This window comes from Amyelois transitella, chromosome 5 (assembly GCF_032362555.1).
Source record: "Amyelois transitella isolate CPQ chromosome 5, ilAmyTran1.1, whole genome shotgun sequence".
Classification (NCBI taxonomy): Eukaryota; Metazoa; Arthropoda; class Insecta; order Lepidoptera; family Pyralidae; genus Amyelois; species Amyelois transitella.
The window spans coordinates 1,433,244-1,457,744 of NC_083508.1; the positions used below are offsets into that span (position 1 = coordinate 1,433,244).

General features: G+C 34.9%; 1 protein-coding gene across 1 annotated transcript in view; it reads right to left on the reverse strand.

Annotated features, from left to right (window-relative positions):
• Positions 1–24,501, reverse strand: part of LOC106138771 (integrin alpha-PS2) — a 124,247-nt gene that overhangs the window by 11,311 nt on the left and 88,435 nt on the right. Inside the window, exons 4-9 of the mRNA XM_060954798.1 lie at positions 16,424–16,550; positions 15,099–15,160; positions 2,611–2,659; positions 2,312–2,380; positions 456–622; positions 74–280 (exon numbers count right to left, since the gene is read on the reverse strand). Coding sequence (XP_060810781.1) covers positions 74–280; positions 456–622; positions 2,312–2,380; positions 2,611–2,659; positions 15,099–15,160; positions 16,424–16,550 — 681 coding nt within the window. The remainder of the gene's footprint in view (positions 1–73; positions 281–455; positions 623–2,311; positions 2,381–2,610; positions 2,660–15,098; positions 15,161–16,423; positions 16,551–24,501) is intronic.

Below are 24,501 nucleotides of genomic sequence, written 5' to 3' on the forward strand. Positions count from 1 at the left end.
GAGAATTGACTTGTAATATTATATACGCTATCTAGTGTGCAAACGCTATTTATCGAATTTGCAGGTGACTTACCCTATCCCGTCCTTGGTAGACAATGTACACGCGCCCATGTTCATATCCATCACTTTTGGGCTTGACAAACATCGGAGCGCCAATAACGATGTCATCAGCGCCATCTCCATCAAAATCACCTGCTGCAAGACTGTACCCGAAGTAAGCTCCTATTTGAGAACCACTGATATTCTTGATAGGCTCTAGCTCCCATGTGTATAGAACCACCTGGAAATTTTTGTATTCTTTTTCTATTAAACCAAACTTTAGTTCATCAATATGGTCCCTTGCGTTAACGACTTTCCTTATCGAATTATTTAAAACGACTAGTAGATTTTTTTAACTAATCCCTTAAAATAATTACTATTACATATTGAAAACGTGATTAGAACACTGAACTTACCAATCCTTTCAAATCAGATCCCCTAGGAACACCAACAGCAACACTTTGTATTCCCGGCCCAGCAAAGTCTCCCACAGTCATAGAATAGCCCATGTAAGAGTCATCGTATTTCGGATTGGCTTCGGTAGTCGCAATAAGGTACGTCGAATTTCTTGAGAATAATTGACCTAAAATATACCAATTTTTAGTCTTAATATTAACATAAATCCCTTTGACTGAACTGATTTTTTATGACAATGAAGTAAAGTTAAATTGATTTTATTTCATGAAATTATGTGAATAATGATTCGAAGCGTTACTATTTGAGTATTGAAATAAATTACAAACAAAATTGCCCATCTCGATTGAATGTCTTTACAATACAATATAATCATGTATGTAATACTTATACGAGGACATGCATTGAAGGCGTGAAACATTTCTGTCACACATTACAATAAACTAAAAAGTACCAAGTATTTTTAACATTACAAATAATGAAAGAAATATTTTAATCTTTAAAAAAAAGCCAAAAAAATTTAGTAAATTTTTGGCGAGTTAATTACAATAAATGGAACATTAAGTATATTTTTGTTCAAAGCTAATCGAACTTTCAGTGAAATAAGTTAAGTATATCACCAAATCCAGGTTATAGCGACCAAATATTAAAAAGCCAATGAATAAAAAAACTTCCTTTTTTGTTAATTAGGTAGTATATTGAAAGCATGGTCACGACTTTGCGTTATGTTTGGACGAAGCGTTAAAAACGTTTTTACCCCGACCATATTTCCTAAGCTAAAATAACACATTTAACCGTTTTTAAAACTAAAATACCTACCTAGAAATAGTAAAAGGTTTATTTTATTCAGTATCTAAAATAGTATTTACAAAATATTTTCCAATTTAATTGAAATCACGAAACAGTCAATTAACATTAAATGAAATTGAAAAAATAAAGATTAAATGAGTAACTATTAAATCATCTAGATATGCATACACTAAGTTAACACAAATGAAAAAGTAGGATGCCATGATATCTACACACAGAAAATATGTTTCGTGCATTGTTACACTGACAGTCTAATATTTACATATCTACTATCACAATACATCTAAACAAATTGGTGGTAACCGTTTTCGGCAATGCATTGGAATTTGGTGAAAGCCCGTAGTAGGATCCATCTCTCATTAATCAAGGGGTAAGGTGATGAACCACTACTATTCAGGCCAGTGACTACACACTTAGGTATCATTTTTATACATTTTATAATCTATTTCGTAACATGGAATGAACTAACACTGACGTCAATAGCAGTTAACAGTTTAAGTTTAAATCTATTCTTCGTGTTCGAGAAGACAAACTTGTTGTTATTCTCTGAAATCTATTAAATGTTAAGAACCTATGGAAATATTAGCCCTCATGAACAATTCGTAATGTAGGTAGGGTATGATATCGAATAAAAGCATCAAAATAATTCGAATCTTTGTTATATCGCTTGATTAGAAAGAGGTAACTGAAATTCATACCAGGTGCCACTTGATATCGCGTTGGAAATAATTAATAATAATATAACTTTGTCGTCTTACAACAAGGAATGAGGACCTCAAATTAATTTTGCGTAAAATGTTTTCTGATCAAGTCTGCAACATGATTTTTAAAGCTTTAAAAGTAAATTCTTGATTAATGTTAGTTAGCAAATGCCTCGAACATGATAAAGAATGAGATTTAACCAACTGCGAATGGTCAGATGGAACGAAAGGCGGCATTAGGCGCTCATAAGCCTGTGTTATGGATGTTACATAACATAGGCATGACTATGTTATGTCTGTTAAAGAAATTAAATGTGATCAATCTGGCGATACGTTAGCTCTTTTACCTTCTTCTGGTATGGGCGGCATATAGTAGTAGTGGTCTTCGATAGTAAGATCTAGTGAAAACGTTCGCCCTGCGGATTTGGATTAAAAAGTTCACATTGATTACAGTTTTCAATCACTAGAGTCCATTAATTAATTGAATCACTTCGCTTATATTAAGACTATCGCATTGAACTATTCAAGTCCCAAACAATTTGTTCTTGACATACACAAAAACCACACAATTTGAGAGATATTTCTGACATCTGGAAAACATAACATTTAGACCTTCACCAACAGAAACATTTGAGAAATTATTTACCTTGCCAGAAAAAGCTGCCGGGGGCTCCCATAAACATACGCATCCCATCCTGAAACAAAAAATAAGAATTTAAAATTATAAGGTAATGATTTTATTCTATGAAGAAGAATGAAGAAGAGCTATAAGATTGAGATATTTGATGCATGCATCTCATATTATAACAGATAACTATAATAAACTGTATTCTACCACTCGAACGACAAGTATATCACTTGTTGCTTACTCATTTCATCATGGTAGTGGCGAACAAGTGCATTAACATAAATCGAAATCGACACTAAACAACTCAATACGATTTCAATATCCTTTATCGCCACTTCACGCACAGATGTTTATAGATGAGGTCTTTGAAATATCCTCACTAAATTTTAACGTTATAAAAAATTTAACCATTACCGATTGCATTGAATTTATCAAAAAATAAATATAAAGCGAATGCCTCGAAGTCAACGTTAAACTCATAGTTATTTAAATTAATAGGGAATTATTATCCTTCTCCATTAAGTATACCAACGTACCTAACAATAATTCAGTCGATGCAACATTGACAACTGGTTTTAATGTCTTCACTTCTCATCGATGTTATAAAAAAATCTTAATGACACAACTAGTGCATATCAATTGGTCCACGAGATAAACGCGTTCTTTTTAAGTCTAAATCATCTCATCTATGGACATCGATGCACTCAACACATTTTACGACTGATCACAGATCCTGCTCCACTTTTTATGAGACCACTTATGGTAATGCAAGAGCCAGACCTAATTGCTAGGAGATAAATAGATTTATACTTAAGTGTGTGAAGTCCTTTTATCGTTACTTCCTTGACAATCCTGAGAGGGTACAATTACAGGCCTAATAATATAAAAGAGTTGTAAAAATTTCCGTTGGGTCATCGATTCCGATGATGACAGATCGAAATTTTAGAAAAAGCTAGAGTTGTGTTTAAATTGACAATTCTTGTAAGATATTACCCCTGGAGAGGCAAGAAAAAAGTGTAAAATTTACAACAGGTAGACTTAATGCCCTATTATAACCCTGCCTATTTACATATATAAATTGCATAATCCATGTCTAAACAAAGATCTTTTTATTTACAAAATAGAGACAAAGGTATGGTTAATATTTAAAAAAACATGCTTATTAGTTTAACATTGTCTTCTTATTTAAATCCTAACATATCTGGTTGTTTCATTAGCACCAGCTTATAATAGAAAAAAAGGTGATAAAAAATCTAAAAACACTTGTTTTGCTACTCGTTTTCAACAATTTGTTAACGTATCTCTGCATATTGACAACCGCGAAGTAGAGAAGTGGGTGAAAGGCATAAGAGATGCCGATAAATAATAAACAAAATAAAAAACTACTGGCTGGTGGTGTTTATTGAAATAATTTATGGAAATTGCAGAGGGAAAAAGTTTACTGTTAAATTGTACCGAAATTATAACGCAATGAATTGCGTAAAAAAATAATGTAGAATGTGAAATGTAATATTTTTTTCTTATGAAGTTATTACCCTGAGAAATATTTTCCACATTATAAAATTACATTAAACCCTAAATAATGTAGAACGAATTTAAATTATTTGAAACAATAAATTAAAATTTTCGAAAAGACTTCGAATCGATTATAAATTAAATATTACTTGAAATATTAGCAAGATAGTAAATAATGAACAGAACTTTCATAAATATCTTGTCTATCATGACTTGTACCACAGCTAACAAACCAGACGTCCCTACAAATCAATGCGTGTGAACGCGCAAGATAAGTGTCCGATCCCAAACCAGACGGCAAGCAAAAACTGCTCGAAAATAAGTTAAAAAACGTGTTAACAGATGTTTTGCAGCCGCTTACCGCAGCGTGTGCATGTTAACTGTTTTTTAAGTAGAAACAGAAGTTAGTGGAGAGCTTGACATTTAAGTTGAACTTATCTTCATTAGTTTCACATCAGCGCACTAGCGCATTAGCGCATTCTCAACTATGGCTCTAAAGATTGGTTTGGTAAAAATGTTAAATGATACAGTGGCGTAGAGATGGCGCCAACTGTGGCGCCATCTCTACGCCACTATACTTTAAAAAGTTTGCTTAGTGCTACAAAAAACAACATAAATTAGGAAGTTTTGATAAACTAGTTTTTTACGCTTCAGTCGTTCAGGTAGCTCCTACGTCACCGTTAATAACAGAAGGAGTTTCTTTATGTGTGGTTAGAGTAACCCTATTCTACACTTAAAAAATCAGACTAAATTATAAAATCACATCTTCATCGAAATCTATATCCGCCTTCAACTTTTAAGAAGTAGCTGCACTTTTAATAACCTGGTCAACGGTTTCAATTTTGGCGTCCGTCGCTGGTGTTATTGCGGATTCTTCTCCTCAATGTAAACCGTCGTCTCAAAACTCACTGGAGGGCTGAACTGTTATGGCATCAGCCTTGTAGCTTCAGAAACATAGAAATCTCTTGAAATAGTTTTCTGAATTCAATCAAATTCCTCGTTTCTAAGGACAGTGCGAGTGAATACTTAAACAGGCAATGAATATTCTGCATTAGGATGTAAACCATTGACGACAGGGTGTCAGGCGCCGATGTGAAATGAATATTGAAGAGAAACACGTAAAAGTACAGTCAATAGCAAATCTTGCTCCTTATGTCGCGGTGATAACTGCTATATTTCAACGAATTTGGATACTCTGACGTGTGGTATGATGCCACTACGTCATCCAACTGTAATGATATAAGTATGCGAATAGTCAAGCCTTGCATTTTGGCCCAAAAGGAAACGGGCCATTGTTCTCGACACGCGATATGCGATTTTCTGAACTAAACTTGGTTGTTTTTAATAAGCAGTTGCTTCCGGTCGAACTTGGGACGGGACCACACATACATTGGTTTTGATTCTGATCAATGCTCCAACAGTGAGGGAAATCTTTGTGAAGAAACCACCACATACATTCAAGGTGGATCAAGTGCTGGTGTAATAAGGTATCTAGAGTTAGATTTTCCAATCCAAAATCTGACATACCCAATCTAAGATCATAGTCAAAAAATCCCAGTCTCCTTTCTGAAGCGATAAAGGTGTAAATGGAATTAACGCCAGGAAATAGAAGAAGATAGACCTTCAGACCCTGGGTGTGCTTTCCAAGGGTCACGCCGGAGACAATCAATCAATCAATCAAAAAATCTTTATTTTTCTCTACAATCTATTAATACATTAACAAAGTAAACAATATGTTGCAAATTACATTAAAGATTGTGAGAGACTAGTGCCTAAACTAAGCAAAGCTTGTATCTCAGAACACTAGCCTCTCCCCACTTGGTGTACATAGTGTCATATTGTTATTAAAAAGTAAAAGTATGAAGTAAGACAATAAAACTTCGAGAAGCAATCTTTAAACCAATAGGGTATATAACACAAGAAGAAAAGTTTTTTAAATGATTTATGTAATTTCTCAAATTAAGCAATAGGCTGTAACAAATTTTCTGTACAATTATAATCAAGACCTAATAAGTATTCTTTGATAGTCTTTTTACATAAGAATTTACAAATAGACAAATAACAGAAGAATGATAAAGTATCATTGTGAGGTCTAAGTGACATAGCTAACATTGAATGAGTAATTTGCAACGATTTATAGAGTGCGGACACAGTCTCACGCGACGCTGCGGAGACTGTCCGTAGCTCGTGACGTGGAGTCGCCACCACAGGGTTTCTATCAACTATGGAGCGCCCTCCTTCTTCCTCTACTGGAGTTAAATTCGGGCAGTGCCCATTGACCAAGATCCGGGATAAGGTAAGTCAGATTTTTAGCCATAGCTACTTTCGTCTGACATTCGCATCTTACGACTCTGCTTCGAAATCATCACTTATAAATTAATAGAGTGGTCCTTTTTATGTGGTGGAAGTCATAAAGCACTATACTTAGAATGCACTAATGAACAATTATGATAATAAATGAATTTATTATCCCAAAGTTTTTGTTTATATTTGTTGAGATCTTCAGTTTCAGTCAAAGTAATTTATTGATTGAAGCGCGCTCTAGTCGAAATGCTATGCTAACTCTATGGTCTCCTTGCACATTGCTTGTAGGGCTCTATAAGGCCTGACATGCGTGGACCCTATGTGCATATTTATTCATTGCTGGCCATGGTCCAAGCAAGACTTAGCGGTGTTTATATTGCCTATAAACTTATCGGAAAGGATCCAGTCTTGTGTAGACTGACAAAGAGAACTATGACCTATTTAAGTTGCGGAAAATTCCTCTTTCCAGTAAAGTAAAGTCATTCTTCACTTTGACTTTACTATTTGTATCGGAATTTATCGAAAGGTGGCAGTTATTGGAATGTGAGCGAATTGCGATTGTATGACCTGAATGACCTTAAATAAAATTGGAAGTCATACACACGCCATCCTGACGGAAGAGTAAATAGAGAAAGTACATAGGTACCTATGAAGATGGATATAGTCAGGAGAAATCCCAGATTCCTGTTGGAACTGCTGGGTTTTTTCATCTTTGGCTGGTCTTCGGTTAAGGGTGGTTCTTAAAAATCGGAAATATTATTGGTCTCCACTCGATACCCAAATATACTGTCACTATAGTTTATTCCAAAACGTATTTTCTAGCTGTACTCGCAACTTCGTTTGCGTGCCGTTTGAAATAAATTTTTCTTTTACATAAAAGGTTTCCGGATATAATAAATATTTGGCCCATCAGTTAAAAAAATATATTTTTATAAAATCTGAATGGAATAGAATAGAATAGATTTATTTTCAAAATTGGATACAAGGTAACACTTATTAACGTCACATCACTTAAATCTAATTATAACTACCGCTTCCAAAGCGCATGTGTAGAAGAAGCGGCGGAACAAACTACACTGCAGTACAAACATACTATCCATCGCTCGTCTATAACCATTAAATTTTATACCTACTTACTCAATGAGCACTAGGACGAAAATAAATCCCGAATAAAATCCATTGGAACAGCATCGTGAATAATTGAATATTCAATATGCGGCATGTATATTGGAATCGGTTAAAATCCCATTCGATTTGCCTACACCTGCGCTTGCGATTCGCCATATGAATATGTATGAAGCGACTGAAAAGCTGAGGGAGAATTCATTAAACCATTGATGGAGTATAGATTTCTTACGAGTGTATCGAATATCTAACTAAACTTTATCTACGAGATTTTTAATTTTATTAATTCCTACCTAGTGCACGTCTATTTAATAAATTATGCTGTAATCCACCAGCCATAGTATAAATAAAAAGAAAAGATTTGTATTATTTATTGTATGTTTATGACCTATCTATACTAATATTATAAAGCTGAAGAGTTTGTTTGTTTGAACGCGCTAATCTCAGGAACTACTGGATCGAATTGAAAAAATATTTTTGTGTTGAATAGACCATTAATCGAGAAAGGCTTTAGGCTAAATAACATCACGCTTCGACTATTAAGAGCGAAGAAATAATGGAAAATGTGAAAAAACGGGGAAAATTATTCGCCCTTGAGGGCTTCAATGATGCCCAAAATAATTATTCCACACGGATGGAGTCGCGGGCACAGCAAGTTAGTTATATATTATATTAAGTGGTCTCCGGCAGTTGGAATAGGACCACGCCATCTCTTTTCCATGAATGTCGTAAAAGGTGACAGAGGGATAAGGCTTTATCAGCTTGGGATTCCTCTTGTAGGCAATGATGGGCAAGCAACCTGTCACTATTTGAATCTCAATTACATTATTTAGCCATACAGCTGAACGTGGCCTGTTCAAGACTGTTGGCTCGGTCTACCCCGCAAGGGATATAGACGTGATCATATGTATGTATGTATGTGACCTATTAATTTCGCATATATTAAATAAATATATATATTAAATATATACGGGACAAATTACACTGATTGAGTTAGCCTCGAAGTAAGTTCGAAACTTGTGTTACGAGATACTAACTCAACGATACTATATTTTATAATAAATACTTATATAGATAAACATCCAAGACCCAGGACAATCAGAAAAAGTTCTTTTCTCATCATGCCTTGACCGGGATTCGAACCCGGGACCTCCGGTGTCACAGACAAGCGTACTACCGCTGAGCCACAGAGGCCGTCATATGATATGATAACTAATAATATGTCAATTTAGTTTTTCAGTCTTAATTAGAGTCTGTTCTTTGAGTCTTTATCCCACATTCCTATTTTATCAATAATTATATTGTAAAGCTGATGAGTTTGTTTGTTTGAACGCGCTAATCTCAGGAACTACTGGTTCGAATTGAAAAATTATTTTTGCATCGAATAAACCATTTATTTATTTAGGCTTTAGGTTATATAACAGCACGCTGCAACTATAAGGAGCAAAGAAATAATGGAAAATTATACGGGGAAAATTATACAACGTTGAGGGTTTCAATGATGCCCGAAATAACTATTCCACGCGGACGAAGTCGCGGGCACAGCTAGTCAGAAATAACTTTAATCGTTTCTGTGGTAATCGCAGGTTGAGCCATTATGTTATCGTCTAATTAGGTTATCTTGTGCATGTTGGCAAAGATGAGCTGTAATCTTCATATGGTTGGAAAATGTTTTGTGCAATGTGCTTATTTCGCTTGGACTATTTTTAATTCTTTCAATGAGTGTAATGAATTTTAAATACGAGTAACATTAAGAAGCACATCCTCAAATTAACATTTAGGACCGAAATATTATAATAATCTTCGTGAGAAGTTAAGTACCTGTCTTAAATAGGAAATAATATTATAGTTAAATCCCATTAAATACTTAATTAAAATTTTTGAATAAAATTTATATTATTTATACAAGTACTTAGTTAATTTTTTAAGACTTTTAAAGCCGAAGTGACTCGTTTACCAGATAATTACTTATTACTCGTGAATATTGAGAGTTTATGTTATAAGTTATGTCGTCAATATAAATTGTCGCGTTATTTCGTAATAAAATACATTGACTTTTATAATGTAACGCATAAACTTACAAGTAAGTATTCTAAGTTTCAAATTTCGAATCGTTGATATACGAGTAGGTACCTATAAAGGAAATCTATGGAGAAATAAACATCCACTCATGCGCAGCGTCCAGGCCGTGCCAAGTATAGCAACATTGGCAATCCGCTGCCTGTCACCGTCAACTCAATAGATATATATCGTGAAATGAAAAAGCAATCGTCCTAAAATAGCACGACAAATGCGCGTCGCCATCTAAATATAAAATAGTTAGAACATAGAAGTGACACAAATTTTTTATAGAAGCATTTACTTTATGACCTATTACCTCATATTATAAAGGAAATATTGTACGTCCATATGGGCAGGACATAGTGATACCTATAAGTTTATTGTTGACCTATTTTTTTTTACCTGTGTTTCACAAATAAGACGACTGACAGTCAGGGCATAGGACGCCGAGGCCGACATTTGACACCAAAAGGTCAGTAAGTCACCAAAGAGGTACCTCTGCCATCTTGTTATTCCAGTGTGATCGCTCAAACGGATTCGCTCTTTATTTTTTATTACTTTTGTCTGATCTGATCCATTATGAAATATTTTCTATTCCGTTCGGATCCCCCGACCCCACTGAACGAGGAAATAGAACAGATTAACCCGTGACATGTGCTGTGTGGTTCCCGGCACCAATACAAAAAAGTATAGTACCACTCCATCTCTTTCCAATGGGTGTCGTAAAAGGCGACTAAGGGATAGGCCTACAAACTTGGGATTCTTTTTTTAGGCGATGGGCTGGCAACCTGTCACTATTTGATTCTCAATTCTATCATTAAGCCAAATAGCTGAACGTGGCCATTCAGTCTTTTCAAGACTGTTGGCTCTGTCTGCCCCGCAAGGGATGTAGACGTGACCATATGTATATGTTAACCCGTGCCATCTAACCATGAGTGGCCAGGTTTCCCCTAGGTCCACTAACCATGATTTAAAACTAACTGCTTCTGATCAATCTATATTTTGTGACGTCAGCGCTTGCGCTTTCCCGCCACCATTGTCTGCAAATGGCGGCCGCTTACGGCAGCGACCATGTTTGTAAGACAATGTAGCACAATGTCAAAGAATTTTGCTTTACATACGACAGGCAGAAGAATTTGGGAACGTACATGGATTAAAATGTCACAATGCATAAACATAAATAAAGGGAAAAGGAATCGATTTATTTTGAATACAACTGACTAACTGACTCCATGGTCTAGTTGTGGAGTCATAGACATGGGTTCAAATACAATACAATAATTTGAATGAAAGCCAGCAATAACTACTTGAAACCAGTTCTCACCTTTAGAAAAAATGATCCGTCATGGATGTAAGTAAGAAATAAGTAAAGTTAATTGATATGCGATAGAACATACATATAGTCACGTACACATCCCTTGCGGGGTAGACAGAGCCAACAGTCTCCAAGACTGATAGGCCATATTTAGCTGTAGAATTGATTGATCTAATTAACTCAATCTGCGTAATTTGTCGCGTATATATTTATTTATATGTATTTATAAACCACTCGACGAGACTAAGAACATAATCAGCAACTAACGCGCCATTACTAACGCGCGTTTGTGAATTTTCTGTTTTTTTTTTTTAATCTGACCCTCTTCTGGGTTTTTGTGACTTTTAATGCTGTTGATAGTATCTGATGACGTGTGCCAGTTATCTGTGTGGCGAGGAATTCGCTTCGTGAGATGAATATCGAAATGATGAAAGGTGTGAGATTAGTGCAAGTTAAAACAGAGTACAAATTTGCAATCGTTTTCTTTTTAATTTACTTTTTTAAATATCTACTATAGGTATTAAACGCGCACGTAACGAACCTTCTATTTTATCTCGGATTAAATTAATTTACTTATTTTATTAATGGTTTTCATTGCATTGACATTTATGCCAAAATAACAAGCAGTTATTTAAGAAAAATAAATTAAAATTTGATAACATACATACATACATACATATGGTCACGTCTATATCCCTTGTGGGCTAGACAGAGCCAACAGTCTTGAAAAGACTGATGGGCCACGCTCAGCTATTTGGCTTAATGATAGAATTGAGATTCAAATAGTGATAGGTTGCTAGCCCATCGCCTAAAAAAGAATTTCAAGTTTGTAAGCCTATCCATTAGTCGCCTTTTACGACATCCATGGGAAAGAGATGGAGTGGTCCTATTCTTTTTTGGATTGGTGCCGGGAACCACACGGACACATACCGTACATACATACATACGGACACATAACATTAGTACAGATTTTTAACTTTAGTACCTACTAACTTACCTACTTTTCATTGTAAATGCTTTTTAAAGCATAACTTATACGTAGTTAACTCTGATCGGTATGAGGTTAAAAAGACTCCCGTTTTATATTTTTGAACTACATGATAACCAAAAATAATGTCCATTTTTGTACAGTCAAGTAAAACAGTTGCGTTGCGATCCATCAAAAACTGCTTAGCATTCGTCTCACATAAGCGTCTCGTGTTACAGCATCCTATCACACCGAGTTGACTTCTCAATTCGCAGAAAGATAGTATCGGATCACACAGACATAGACCAAGCTAGACCCTGCTTGTGTTATGGACTTGGCGTGCTAAATTACTTGGCAAAATGGTACTTCTTTAATTTTTTTTTAATATTTCATTCGATTTCTGTTGTAATATTCATTGACCGAAAACTTAAATGTTTAATCGTGCTACATTTAGTTAAATCAATAAGGTTGGTCGTTATATGATTTTAAATATATTTATTTTGCCCGTTGTCTTTCCATTTAGGAATAGTTTACATTTAAAAATCGGTTGAGGAAATGGCTGTATCTAGCAAAATTTGTGTCTGCGGGACCAACTGAGGCAGATCACTGATAAACTTCACCGTGGTCAACATTAAAAAAAATCCTAGCGTCGTCATTTTTAAGTTACGTTAAGTTAGTTATGAAACAATGAATTCATCTTTGGAACGTTTGATTTATGGAACAACAATCTTCCATGATTTTTTTTTTATTAATCAATTTATTAAATAATGTAAAAACAAATAATAATTTCACCTGTGTAATGACAGCTTTGTCGAAAGTGAAGAAAAAGAAAACAAAATATATTTTTAGAAATCTTTATAAAATAAAAAAAAAAGAAAATGTTGGGTATCCAAAATTATTTTTCATATTCATTTTTAAAAATACCGTAGCATTGAGCATAAAGGCATAAATATAATAAAAACGTATATCACCCAATCTGTGTCATTATATCGCCACTATAATGCTTCCTGTCATCTTTATTACCATTGTGGGTGATAAGGTAATAAATAGCGTGGGGTAAAACGTCCCTTGAAGAGTGCAGGATGAATTTAAATTAGTATATTAGGGGTAAAAGGCGTGGTCGTGATTCACTTATCTTAATAACCGTTATTTTCTTAAAAATAGGGAAGTTTTTGTTTTCGTAACGATTTTTAAATATGTTTCTGTTTATTAAATACTTACCTACTTGAAATTATCCTCGATAGAAACAATCGTTTTATGTTATAAGAAGTATACTGATTGATTTTTGCCATGATTTGTTTTGCAATGGCTATTAGATAGAGGTTCGAGACAGAGATATCATTTCATATTAAAATGTCCCCTTTTTTTATCTGTGTGTATGCGATAATCTCGGTTTATGTCTATAAATGCTATCCATTCGAAGACAGAGCGGGTCGCTAGTAACATGAAAATTAAAAAAATAACCTAATTGTTTGTAAATTAAAAACAAAACGTTCAAAATTTGTAATTTCTCATGACCGCAAAACGCTGCTGGCCACTAAAAAAAAGTCAATTGTCCGCCAAATACAGATGCACAATAAAACTGCAATAACTCCCGGTACAGCGTACTATTTTCAAAATAGGAATGGCCCGCCATTTTTGTTTCGTTTTTTGCGGGGAACAATAAAAGATTTAATAATTCATAAGGCGCGGGTGCAGTCTTGTCACGTGCGACGATGCGATCCAATGATAATTTAGCTGCAAAAATAATGCCATTCCCACGATTGTAAAATCACGATGTTTTACATGGGTTAGGTCGGTTTTTCGATTCGGGTAGTTTACGTTGCATTGCATCACGTCTTTTGCAGTTCATTTCCGGATTCTAGTCGTGAGCGCTGAAAATGTCAATGTTTCGAACGGAATTGTAAACAAAGAGACGCTTTCGCACGATTTTTCAATGTTTTGCCATAGAGTTTTTTGGAGAAAATCTCCTACCTAAACAATATTATTTTTATTAAATTTTTGAACATTTTAAAGTGTATAAAACAATTGCAATAAAATTAGACATATAACAATTTATTAAATTTATACAACTGTTATAAAGACTTATACCAGAATAATAATGTTCCAGCTTGGCATAAAAATATAGTAAGTATAAATTCTGCTCCGTGAATTATTTATTGTCAGAATTAAATATAATGATATTGTAAATTTAACAATCATTGATCGCTGTCACTCATTAGCAAACCGCCAATATTTCAACAAACCAGAGAATTTACATTTTCAGGGTTCAGTAAGACTAAATTCGATTGATTTACTTCATCATTCTTCCTTCCTTGCAATATAAACTTTTTAGTCACTATACGTATAAGTAATCACTTTTTCACCCCTTATAAGGTAGGCAGAGCCAACAGTCTCGCGAAGGCTGAAATGCCACGTTCGGGCTGTAATAACCAAATAGTAACATCGCCTAAAAGAAGTATTCCAAGTTTATTAGCCTATCCCTTAGTCGCCTTTTACGATGATGGACTCGAGATGGACAGGTCCTATTCTAAAGAGCCGGGACCTTTATATTCACATACATAATAACAAAAACCCTACCCTATCCAAATAGACACCCTATTTGAAAAATGCAATTAAGTAAGACCATGGTGGCAAGATTAGTTACCTTACCTAAAAAAAACGGAACCATCCAACTATTCTTGATCCGACACGAGTTTAGTCAGCAATTCGCCATTTACGACATAAACGCGCCCCTTATCACGTCGGTAGAGCTAATAATTTTGCAAGCTGCAAATTACACTCGTAATTTTGACAGCCCACGTCTCAAACCGCCATAATTTGATTTAATAACCCTCCGCGAGTTATGGTCAGTCAGATACGTACAAAAAACGAGGGAAATTCAAGAAATTCTGAATTGTAATGAGCGTGCCCGATGTAATGATAGCAGTTATTTCGTTGTAACATTTACAGCTGTAAAATGACGTGTGATGATCTTGATTGATAAGACCAGACCACCTATGGTGTAAGGAGGGAAAATTATACATTATTATAAACAGCATTTTAATTGTAAAATCGAAGCGGGAACTGTTTTGAAGTTCTTAGCAGGGAGATTTAAAACGAATTTTCCCTAAATGTGACGTCAATAAGTGATACCTTGTATCCAATTTTGAAAATAAATCTATTCTATTCTATTCTAATGAAGTCTAAGAAAATATTTTGAAAGAAAACATGGCTTACCTTGGCAACGGCTGCTGAAAATCCAGCTTGGCAAACCCCTGATTTTCGCTGCCCGTGGCTGCCTGGAACGTAGAGTTAAAAATAAATGTTACAAGCAAAAATGTACCTTTTGTTATCTATAAGTCTGTTGGCTAGTCATAAATGTTATTTATTTAATAAGTAAGTACTTCAAAATAAAACCATTGATAAAAATTAATAGGTACGTAAATTTTACCAGTATAAGTAAGTTTAAAAAGAGAAAAACCATAACACCTAACTGACAGTTAAATTAAAAAAAAAATATATAAACAAAAGAAGATCTAGTTTTCTAAAGTTAAAAAAGAAATAAATTTAAATTGCCAGGATGTTCTCTGGATTTCCTATGAAATTTATATTTGAAAAAATTAATTTATTAATTTTAAAAAAGGAATACGATAAAAAATAAATGTGAAATATTTATAAAGGTGAGTTTATACACAGTGCACATTAGTGAAAGGACATTGACAGGTACTCTTGAATATAATCTTCTCACTCACCCTCATCCACAATTCGATGGCCTAAACAAAGCACACAATAATTATTATGTGCATACTATTATTAAAATATTAACTAACATTCGCTTTTCATATTGTGAAATTAATGTTACCCTACAATGAAATTATATGAAAAATAGAATAAAATTGCAATGATAAAAAGAAACAGCTTTACCAAAGAAGAGACAGTATACTAAATCAATCTTTCATAAGATTATTTGTTATCTTTTCTAATAATTCTTAAAACTAAGTAAATAATTTTTAATGCAAAAGACATTTTTTCAGTTTGCATGTCCACTTTAGAACTTATATTTGCTTCCGGCACATACGAAAAAACGCTAATAATAGATTTTTTAATAATAAATTTCTTATGACATCGATTTTTTAAATGAAAGCAGCGTTTAGCGCAAGTCACACTGACTCTGACGGCGCATTACCGCAGGAAATGAGTTAGCAGTGGGCAAGTGTGACCTGACCTTAAGGGGGTGATTTATGATGTCTATATGTTGTTGCGTATAATAAATGGTTCTTTACTGAAAATGTTTATTTATTAAATGATATAATGATTTTGTATAAACGAAGTCACAGGAAAAAGCTACATAGTTTTAATTAGTCGGTAAGTCAACTTACCAATAAATTTTTTAACATTTGAAAATCCATTGAAGTATTTTGAAATTGGAAATATATCCCTATTCCCTCGTACGCATCTGAAGCACGGTTCAAATGGAAATGCAACATACAACGTTTATACTCTTTATTTGACTATTTAAATTTAAAATTGGAATCATAGACAAAAAAAAACAAAAGACTTACTCGTCCGACAGGGGGAGATTTCGTCCACGTCCTTGGCGTCGAGGGTTTTGGCCACGAAGCAGGTGCCCACAGGATCTCGCTGGTTCAGTTTAGCGGTCACGTACGACACGAAGCGAGGAGCGCATGCCTGTAACAAGATCACAGTGATAATAATGCATAATGAATCCAAAACGGTACATAGGTCCACCACCCGGTATATAAGTTGACCCTTGGATTTGACACTTCCGGGTTGCGCAGTAGGAATAATCTGTGCAGAGTCTAAAGAGAAGAATTTTGGTCTCAATTCTATCATTCAGCCTTACAGCTGAACGTAGCCGCATCAGTCCTTTCATGACTGTTCTCTCTGCCTGTGGCTCTGTCTACCCCGCAAGGGATATAGATTTCATTATACGTACGTATGTTATTCAAGACGTGCGTAACTACATGCCAATAAAAGCCATTATTTTGCAACCATCGATTGGATTCTTCAAAGAGTGACCCAGATCTAACGTTTCCATCAGCCGGCGCCCACCAGTGGGCTATTTTGGGCCCAGAAGTGGGACGCCGTTTGCAGCGTGTCAATTGCTGGAGGGTTACGTAAAATTTCCTATTACTCGGCGAAAATAAATGGAAAATCGTTAATTTATCAATTTATCATGCAGTTCCAATTGCTGTGTGTCCGATTTAACCCTTGAAGTTAAATTAGGTTCAATTAAATTATTAACACGAGAAATAAACGCAGCTGACACAAAGTACCTTCGATAAATATATAAGTAAGTATGTGTATAAGTAAGATAAGTAAAGTGACTTGTTTTAGAAAACTGCTCTTGTGAAAGAATTTCCTGAAATGCCCACTGGAACGGGAATCGACGTTGTTTACCTCGTACGAAGTCAAATACGAAGTGAATGGACACGTTCAGATATTTGGCTTAATGATAAAATTGAGATCCAAATAGTGACAGGCTGCTAGCCCGTCGCCTAAAACGAATCCCAAGTTTGTAAGCCTATCCCTTAGTCACCTTTTACGACATCCATGGGAAAGAGAAGGAGTGGTCCTATTCTTTTTTGTATTGGTGCCGGGAACCACACGGCAAAGACTTTCTTAGACTAAAGCTGCTCTCATAAAAAGACGAAGTTAAAGGGATTAACCCTGGACCGAACTTTAACTGCCGTGGTAAATCACATGGGTTAATGGGTTATGTGAATCACAAGCATTCGTCAGACGGTGATTCAGATCTGAGAAGTGCAAGCAAACACACAAAATTATGCGAGATCCGTGGACACAATGTTTTTTCATGACGTATCTTAAAATATAGTATCTTTGTCTCTGTCCCTCTCTTTCTCTCCCTCTTTCATCCTCTCTCATGTTAAACGAGGCTCAATAAAGTTTTTGAAATGACAGAAAAATACTTGTGACCAAAATATCACTACTTGCTTCAAAATCATATTTAATTGAAATCTGTATTGTTAAGTGCCGTGTGGTTCCCGGCACTAATAAAAAAAGAATAGAATCACTCCATCTCTTTCCCATGGATATCGTAAAAGGTGACTAAGGGATAGGCTTACAAACTTGGGATTCTTTTTTTAGGCGATGGGATAGCAAACTGTCACTATTTGTATCTCAATTCTATCTTTTCAAGACTGTTGGCTCTGTCTGCCCCACAAAGGATATAAACGTGACCATATGTATGTATGTATGTTTGTATGAATTGTTAAGAAAATCATCTATTACAAGCACTCCACTTGATTGAACAAGTGAAACAGATCGTTAAAATCACGATGAATTAATACATTAACGATCTTCCGTTAGTACACAACACACAGACATACACAACCATAATGTGTCGTAAACCGATGTAGGTACGCAGTTGGTCTGAATCATAGCAACATTAAAAGGTCTTTAACTAGAAATGAATCAGTTGAGAATTTTTTGCAATTTTAACTTTTTTACCGCAGAACCATACAATCCATTGCATTATTGTTATGTATGTATATGTTATATATGTATTTTATTATTATATTTTATTTATGTATGTCTATTAATAGTTGTGTGAGTGGAGTACACGCTTGTCACCCTTTCAATAAGGCCCTTTCAAATAAGCAGAACCTATGTAATTTTGTTTCTTGTGTTTATCATTCTCAATGTTTTTTGTGTACATAAATTAGTAAAAAAAAATAAATAAATGTCATAAATAAATTCTCAGCTACTACTTCTCCTGGCGTAAATCCTGGTAACATCCTCAAAGTACCTACGCCTTAGTAATATGTTACACTGAGGAAGCTAAATAGGTATTCCAATAACTACGCGTATAAAATCGCACTACGCCGGCGGTGTCATAAGAAAGTCGTTCAATATTATTAGCTTGTTTGTTCGTTTTTACGACTGAACTTTGATGGGCAGTAAAAGGACAGAGCGGCCGCACTGGCCTCATTAGGATTACGTATCGTCGTGTTTCTTAACAAAAATACTATAACGACAGAGTTTATGACATACATACATTTAGTCACGTCTATATCCCTTACGGGGTAGACAGAGCCAATAGTCCCGAAAAGACTGAATGGCCACGTTCAGCTGCTCGGCTTAATGATGGAATTGAGATCCAAATAGTGACAGGTTGCTAGCCCATCGCCTAAAAAAATGATCGCAATTTTATAAGCCTATTACTTAGTCGCCTTTAACGACATCCATGGGAAAGAGATGGAGTGGTCCTATTCTTATATGTTTAGAGTTTATGACCACATAATTAATTCTAGTCTTAGTCTTACTATTAGAATCTTAAGTCAAAACTAATATTGTAAAAGAGTTTTTGTTTGTTTGCAAATGTTTCATGCTTAGCCAATCTTTTTGGAATTTGCATACTTAATATCATAGCTATATACATTATCACGTCCATATCCGCTGCGGGGCAGACAGAGCCAGCAGTCTTGATACGGCTGATAGGCTACGGTTAGCTGTTTGGCTTAACGATAGAATTGTTATTCAAATAGTGACAGGTTGCTAACCCATCGCTTAAAAGAAGAATCCCAAGTTTATAAACCTATCCCTTAGTCAAAATACATACATTGATCGAACCTTACTTTGAACTTAATAACAGTACAAAATTATACTCATGCGCAGTGTTCCAGTACGAGTAGATTCTGGCTAATTTCAAATAAACATTTATCCTTGTAAACAAAACATCCGCCCAATACGATATAATAAAATCAAAACAGTCTCCACCAGATGTCGCCTCACCCCAACTCAATACGCTGCGCACGCGCCTATGTTTAACTTTCATTTCAAACGAGATTAACTGGGATCTATCATAGTTTACGTCTGTCTGTCTCCTTACTTTTTGGTATTAAAATATTTCCCCCCAACTATAAACAAATGTATTTAAAGACGGTTCAATAAGCTGTTTAAATTAATGATAAGAGCTTTAAGAAACCCAAGTAATTTTTGAAAAAAACGGGGAATATTATTCATCCTTGAGGGCTTCAATGATGCCCAAAATAACTATTCCACGCGGACGAAATCGCAGGCACAGCTAGTAGGTTATTAATATCACATCAAATATCAAGTTCATACAGAATTATTTACAGAACATTTCTTACTTCGTGAAAAAGCGGCGAGGATGTTGGCATTATCATAAACTATATTTTTAAATCATTTTATCTGATATACACGTATGGTATTTTTATTAGTGCCGTGTGGTTCCCGGCACCAATAGAAAAAAGAATAGGTCCACTCCATCTCTTCCCCATGGACATCGTAAAAAGGATTGGCTTATAAACTTGGGATTCTTCTTTTAGGCGATGGGCTAGCAACCTGTTACTATTTGAATCTCAATTCTATCTTTAAGCCAAATAGCTGAATATGGCCTATCAGTCTTTAAAGACTGTTGGCTCTGTCTACCCCGCAAGGGTAATATAGACGTTATTATATGTATGTTATTTTATGAGATATGCTTAATATTTTAACAGGCTTTGACACATAAGGGGCAACATTGAACTTGGGATTCTTCTTGCAAGCGATGGGCTTACAACCTGTCACTATTTGAATCTCAATACCATCATTAAGCCAACGTGGTTTTAGTCTTTTCAAGACTAGTCTTCAAGACAAGTCTACCCCGTGAGGGATAAAGACGTGACGTGTATGTATACAGGCAACATTACAAAAAGGAGCAATCAAATGAGAATAAAAGAAAATAGAATGCGCATTACAGCAACGATAAAATAATCTAAACTAAAGGAAAATCTACAAAAATGGCTATGTTAAAAATGATTTACAAGGTCGTGCACCCGCCGTCGTTTCCTCACAATGTGTAACCCGGTTGTGTTAAAGATCGTGTTAAAGATTTGAATTTGATGGCATTTAAAAAGGAATTAAAATTTGAGATTGAGATGATGTTAGGTATATTGTAATTAATTTTCAATGCAATTTTATAATATTAATTAGTTTTATTTTATATAATTTACTTGAATTCAAATGTATAGCTGAATTGTAAAATTATTTATAATTAATATATGAAATTATTGTACGTCAATTTATGACAGGTCACAGCGATTCACAGTACCTTCATATCGAGCTTTTTTTTACCTGTGTTACCACAATAAAGACATTTGATTTGATTTGATTTGGTTGACACCAACAGAATGCCCGTCTGTCTTTCTGTGACTTCTGTAAATCTAACGTTTCTTTGTCTGGTGGGACTTCTGAATTACCTACCGAACTAATCGATATGGTGATACTTAATATATAATCTTTACTAATGCTTATTAATGACGACTTTCGCGTCTAAACCACTAGTCCGACTTTTATGTTGTTAAGGTTGAGAGTAGTTGAAGATCTGAGATCAAAAATAGGCGCATTTCTCTCCAGCATGACCAACAGACAAATATTAATAAGAATAAATAATAAATTAAACGAAGAAAGAAAAGGTTGCTAGCTAGGTTAGGAATCCCAAGTATATAAGCCTGTCCCTTAGTCGCCTGTTACGACATCCATGGGAAAGAAATGGAGTGATCCTATTCTTTTTTCTATTGGTTCCGAGAGCCACACGACACACTCACAATTTTAACTCTCAATTCTATCATTAAACGGCTGGCCATGGCCTTTCAGACTTCTCATGACTATTGGCTCTGTCTACCCCGCGGGGGAGACAGACGTGATTATATTTTGTATTATGTTAAGAAAGTATGCAGAAATGGGAAAAGTTAATACATACATACATACATAAAGTCACGTCTATATCCCTTACGGGGTAGACAGAACCAATAGTCCCGAAAAGACTGAATGGCCACATTCAGCTGCTCGGCTGGAATAGGCTATTTGACAAAGTTCTAAAAACTATCTTAGGGTATTTATTTGTTTATAAGGAGCCCTACAAAAATACTTTTCTGCCTTTATTACAGCTATTTTATTAAAAAATCGAAAAAGAAAAGGCAATAATTAAATATGCCGCCAAAACGCGACTTTTAGCAATATGGCGGCCATGGCATGCAGTGACGTAAATTTCGTGTAAATATCATACAAAGCTTGTTGGTGTTTCGAAATGTTTTGATTTTCTCTTGTTTTATTTAACTTGTGCCACGTCATATGTGTGAAAATTATTAAAATGAGTTCCTATAAATGTTGTGCAGTGCCTCAATGCACTAATACAACAATAAAATCTCCTACGAAACTGTTTTTTTCTATGCCGATGGATTTGAATATTCGCAAGAAGTGGTTTCAGATCATGATCTAAGATCAGTGGTTACCAAGATATACTTACATTGATGTTTTCACATTCCTCAGTTCGGCAGCATAGAAATCTGGATTGTCTGGATTGAAGAAGACAATCCAGATTTCTTCTTCCAACCATTATTGCGTCCACTTTTGGTAGGTTTCGACTGTCAGCTTTCGCGGAATTGGTTTCCATTATTAAATACCTATGTTATCTGAGTAATCCTGAGCGATCAAACACTTATAAAATCATGAAAAATAATAGCGAACACTAAGGAACGGTACGATCCACAGTCTGTTTATGGATAATTGGCGTCATAATAGAAATAGCCAATCACGTTCGTTTTTAGTCACGTGACAGCTGCATATAAAAACCTAATTTTCTGAGACGGATTTTGTTTAAATAATGCAATATTTTTATCTCGTACTATTACAAATCGCTCCAAAAAAATAATATGAAGACTGATGACATAAAAGAAATGTATATTTTTAATACAGTCAAATAGCCTATTGAGATCCAAATACAGGTTGCTAGCCCATCGCCTAAAAAAAGAATCCCAAGTTTGTAAGCCTATCCCTTAGTCGACTTTTACGACATCCATAGGAAAGAGATGGAGTGGTCCTATTCTTTTTTGTATTGGTGCCGGGAACCACACCGCATTTAATGTTAAGAAAGTATGCAGAAATGGGAAAAATTAATCAATTAATTTTGCTTAATTATAAATTCTATTAATTGTCGTACGTATGTCTTTAGTCTCCCATTCACATCTCCAGTTCCAAGTCCCATATACGGGCGATCCGTTGGTGCGACTCACGCGCATAGTTTTTTCCACACCAACCCTAAACAGATCTTCGGAAAATTAACTGCATTCACACCGGTTGTTAAGGTTTTTGTTCGTCTAACGTTATATTTAACTTGGAACGGGCGAGTTTCAATACTATTGGATCTAGATTCTAGAATAGGGTTGTACTTTTTCTGAAAAATGCTGTGTGCACACTAAGTCCAGTTGTTTCTGACTCAGTCATGAGACAGTAAATAATCTCTGTATGTAAGTAATCTGCTGCTGTAAATATCTGTAAATATATATATATATATGTTTAGTGTAGTATATGTATAGGTATAATTATATTATGTATAGGTTTTTAGTATATATCGTATAGTAAGTATGTTTATTATACATTATTATTATCATCCACACATACCTAGGTTCTCCGCTTAACCCAATGGTAGACTGTTAGATAATGCTATTAGCATTAAGTCCGCCTATTGTACTTTACAAATTGTAATTGTTACAATAAAGAATAAATAAATAAATAAGTATGCACCTATTTTCACTTTTGCATGTAACAGGATTTTAATTGGTAGGTCCCGTTATCTTCAAGAAAATGACGAAAAAATATTATAAACGTTTGTCTTTAGAAGTATGGTATAAAATTGTTTTAAAAGAAAACTTGTTTTCTTAGACTCAACTGGATTTTCAAAATTTTTATTTAAACCTTTCATATTAGATAGCTGAAAACCACGCAATTACCATTTATGAGGATCACAGCTAAACCAATAAAGATGGGCTACGTACTTATGTGCAATAGTCAGTCAATTCATAAAATACGTCTATTTCCCTTGCGGGGTAGACAGAGCCAACAGTCTTGAAAAGACTGATAGGCCACGTTCAGCTATTTGGCTTTGAGATAGAATTGAGATTCAAATAGTGACAGGTTGCTAGACCATCGCCCAAAAGAAGAATCCCAAATGCATAAGCCTACCCCTTAGTCGCCTTTTACGACATCCATGGGAGAGAGATGGAGTGTTCCTATTTGTGCCGGGAACCACACAGCGGTTCATAAAATAACTTGTAATTCTTGTCTCAGTCCGTTTTCAAGCAACAGTACTCGGCATCTCGTAAATATAATGAACATTAAACATAAATCGTGGCCGATGTGTGAACATTGCATTCCACTTAAAATATCCTGTGTATCGACTATACTATCGACGCATAATCGATTTTAAGTGTTGGCACGAGATCTCGCAACTTTGTTCTCGAGCCGAGTGAAGGTATAATCGATTTAGTTCGATCTAAAAATAAGAATGATCGTGTGGTCTGCGGAAGTAAAATCTCTTAATGTTTAGAAAAAGGACAAGAACAACTGACATATTTTTCGGGTACAAATATTGGAATAGAGAATAGAAAAGAATACAATCTTTATTTGCTTCAAATAAGGGTTTATCAAAAGCAAATCAATTCTGATCAGGCATTAATTACAGCATGCAAATATTGCATGCTGAGGGAATCATCTATTCTTATTAATATTTGGCTAGCTGTTGGTCATGCTGGAGAGAAATGCGCCTATTTTTGATTTCAGATCTTCAACTACCCTCAACCTAAATGAGCTTGCA